This window comes from Myotis davidii, unplaced genomic scaffold (assembly GCF_000327345.1).
Source record: "Myotis davidii unplaced genomic scaffold, ASM32734v1 scaffold7661, whole genome shotgun sequence".
NCBI classification, from domain to species: domain Eukaryota; kingdom Metazoa; phylum Chordata; class Mammalia; order Chiroptera; family Vespertilionidae; genus Myotis; species Myotis davidii.
Window position 1 is genome coordinate 1 of NW_006291359.1, and position 2,677 is coordinate 2,677.

The 2,677-nt window shown below is 43.1% G+C and overlaps 1 protein-coding gene across 1 annotated transcript in view; it reads right to left on the minus strand.

Moving 5' to 3' along the window:
- Positions 1 to 6: 6 nt before the first annotated feature.
- Positions 7 to 2,677, minus strand: part of LOC102775251 (N-formyl peptide receptor 2-like) — a gene marked incomplete at its 3' end in the record, with an annotated part of 9,678 nt that continues 7,007 nt past the window's right edge. The window contains exon 2 of the mRNA XM_006764426.2: positions 7 to 917. Coding sequence (XP_006764489.1) covers positions 7 to 906 — 900 coding nt within the window. The remainder of the gene's footprint in view (positions 918 to 2,677) is intronic.

Sequence of the window (2,677 nt, forward strand, 5' to 3'; positions counted from 1 at the left end):
ATAGAGCATTGGGTTGAGGCAGCTGTTGAAGAATGCCAAGGGTCTCAGTAGATTAGTCAGGATAGTAAGGATTTTGTACGTACTCCCGAACAACAGCTCTGTGAGCCTAATTGTGTGCAGAAGGGCAACCAGTTGAAAGGGGAACCAACAAACAAAGAAGGAAACCACAACAGCAGTGAGAACCCGTAAGGAACGGCTGGAATTAAGCATACCTTTTTTAGAGAGCTTGACAGCAATGAGCCCGTAGCAGATAGCTACGATGGACATTGGCATAGTGAAGCCAATGACAAACCGGATGACCCCTCTAGATCTCAGTATGATGGTCATCACTCCCACCCAAACGCGTGAAAAGGTTAGTTCAGTCCCTGCAAAGATGTAACTACAGTACACATTCCCACTGATATTTACTGTAGTCAAGAAGATGAAATTTTGCAAGGTAAAGACTAGTGCAAGGATCCAGGGTATAATGATCAGTTTTGTAGCCAGAGTTACAGTGCGGTGGTTCTGGGTCCAGACTGGGTGCAGGACACAAATACAGCGATCCAGAGCAATGAAAGCAATGAGGAAGACACTTCCAAACAAGTTAATGTCCACTACAATGTAAATTAACTTGCATAGGAACCAGCCAAAAGGCCATTGATCTTTCATGATAATTGACACCATGAGGAATGGTAGAGTGACCAGGAAAGAGAAATCAGCTAAGGCCAAGTTCAGGTAACACAAGGTGGTGACTGTGCGTGCCATCTGGAACCCAGCCACCCAGATCACAAGCCCATTGCCCAGGATGCCGAGAACAAAGGTGATCCCTTGAATCACCAATGAGATAATCTGCACAACAGTGTAGCCAGTAGACTCCTGGAGCATCTCATCAGATCTATTCAGAGCGATGGAGAAGTTGGCTTCCATCTTGCCCGCACCTGAAACATTTCAACAGTGGGAATTTATCAGCTGTGAAAATATCAGGCCCACATCAACTTTCACTATAGCTTCCTCTCCAAATAAAATGCCCACTCTACTGAACCTTGTAGCTAGTCACTATAAATTTGACAGACTCTTGGCTGTTCCTTTGGGAAAGGACAGTTCTCCATATTCCCATTATTAACATACATTCCACCTATTAGGTTAATTACTTAATCAAGAGTGCTACAAGGCTTCTGTCCCTCAGCAGAGTCCTGAGCTGAGGGTGTATAAAGAACAGAAAATCAATGGGAGGCATCTTGGGCACAGTGAGGGAGCACTAGTCTCAGAGTGAGTATGGTCACAACTCTTCCACCCATGACTGAATGCGTAGATGCTGGCAGGCTCTGCAACCTCTCCCAGCCCCAGGTTCTCACAGACTCCCAGCTTCTATTCCTCTTCCTGTGAGAAACCTTGACCTACCATGGTGTTCGTCTCACCACAACTCCCCTCACATGACTCTTGAGGATTGCATTGGTGAATATGTTGTTAGTGTTAGAGTATGGTTTGAGTTTATAGCCGAAGAGGATCTTGAATAGTTACTGGTAATATGTGGTAATATGGTACATCCTGTGGCTTCTGTGCTAGAAGAAGTCAGAGAAGGGGGCCCTGCTCTACATTCAGCCCTCTGTTTTTTATTGTTTGTTTGATATGTAGCTCTTCACCATTTGGGATGCAAAGAATTTTCACCTACTGTATAGCTTCAGTGTCTGTGATATAAAGAATATGAGATTAATAGATTTAGTTAATATTTGTGGGGGTTTTATTAGAGACCAGTTATTATATTTAGTGGTGCTCTAGTTACCTATGTAGGGATCTAGTTTGATCTTCATCAACTCTATAATGTCCATTGTTTCCAGTTTTCATAAGAATAAATTGATATTCCAAGCAATTAGAAGACCTGTGGAAGTCACTTAGCAGGTAAGGGATAGAGGAAGGACTTGATCTGTCTTCAAGTCCTTCCTTTGCTACACAGCTGAGACAGACATTGCTGCATTCTGTTCCAACATCTGTTCCCCCATTTTTTTTGCTATCCAAACCCTATTTTGAAAACTTTTCAGGGAAGATATCTCTCAATTTTGGGGGTGCCTATGTACATTTAATATTTGTAATAATATTGCACAACATCCATTTTGAGCCCTCTTCACCAAGGGGAAACTGTGGCCCAAGGGTTTCAGCAGTTTGTTCACCATCATGAGCCTACCAGTCAGTATACAACAAGCTTTGAAAACCAGACTGAACCAATTCCAGAGCCATGGCCTTTTCCTCTGCAAATACTGCCTTTTAAGGATCTTCCCAAGATTACCTGGAGATGACCATAACCTAGCATGACAATTTGCCTGAATCCTCTGTGTTCATTCTTCTTTCCTTCTTTTGTCTTCACTCATCACTTTTACCGAATCTTCTGTGGGATATTGCTTCATGTAGTGCAGGGTTTCTCAACCTTGGCAACACTAGCATTTGAGACTGGATAATTCTTTGTTGTGGGGGACTGTCTTGTACATTGTAGGATGTTTAGCAGCATCCCTGGCCTCTAGATATTACTACATATAATCGAATAGATGCCATTTGCAGCATCCTTCTGTTGTGACAACCAAAAGTCTCTGCAGACACTGTGAAATGTCCCCTTGGGGAAAGTCACCCAGTTGAGAGTCATTGTTATAGGGCAGTGCTGGGCTCAGGACTTAAGTCAATCTGTATTCTAATCTTCTCTCTGCCA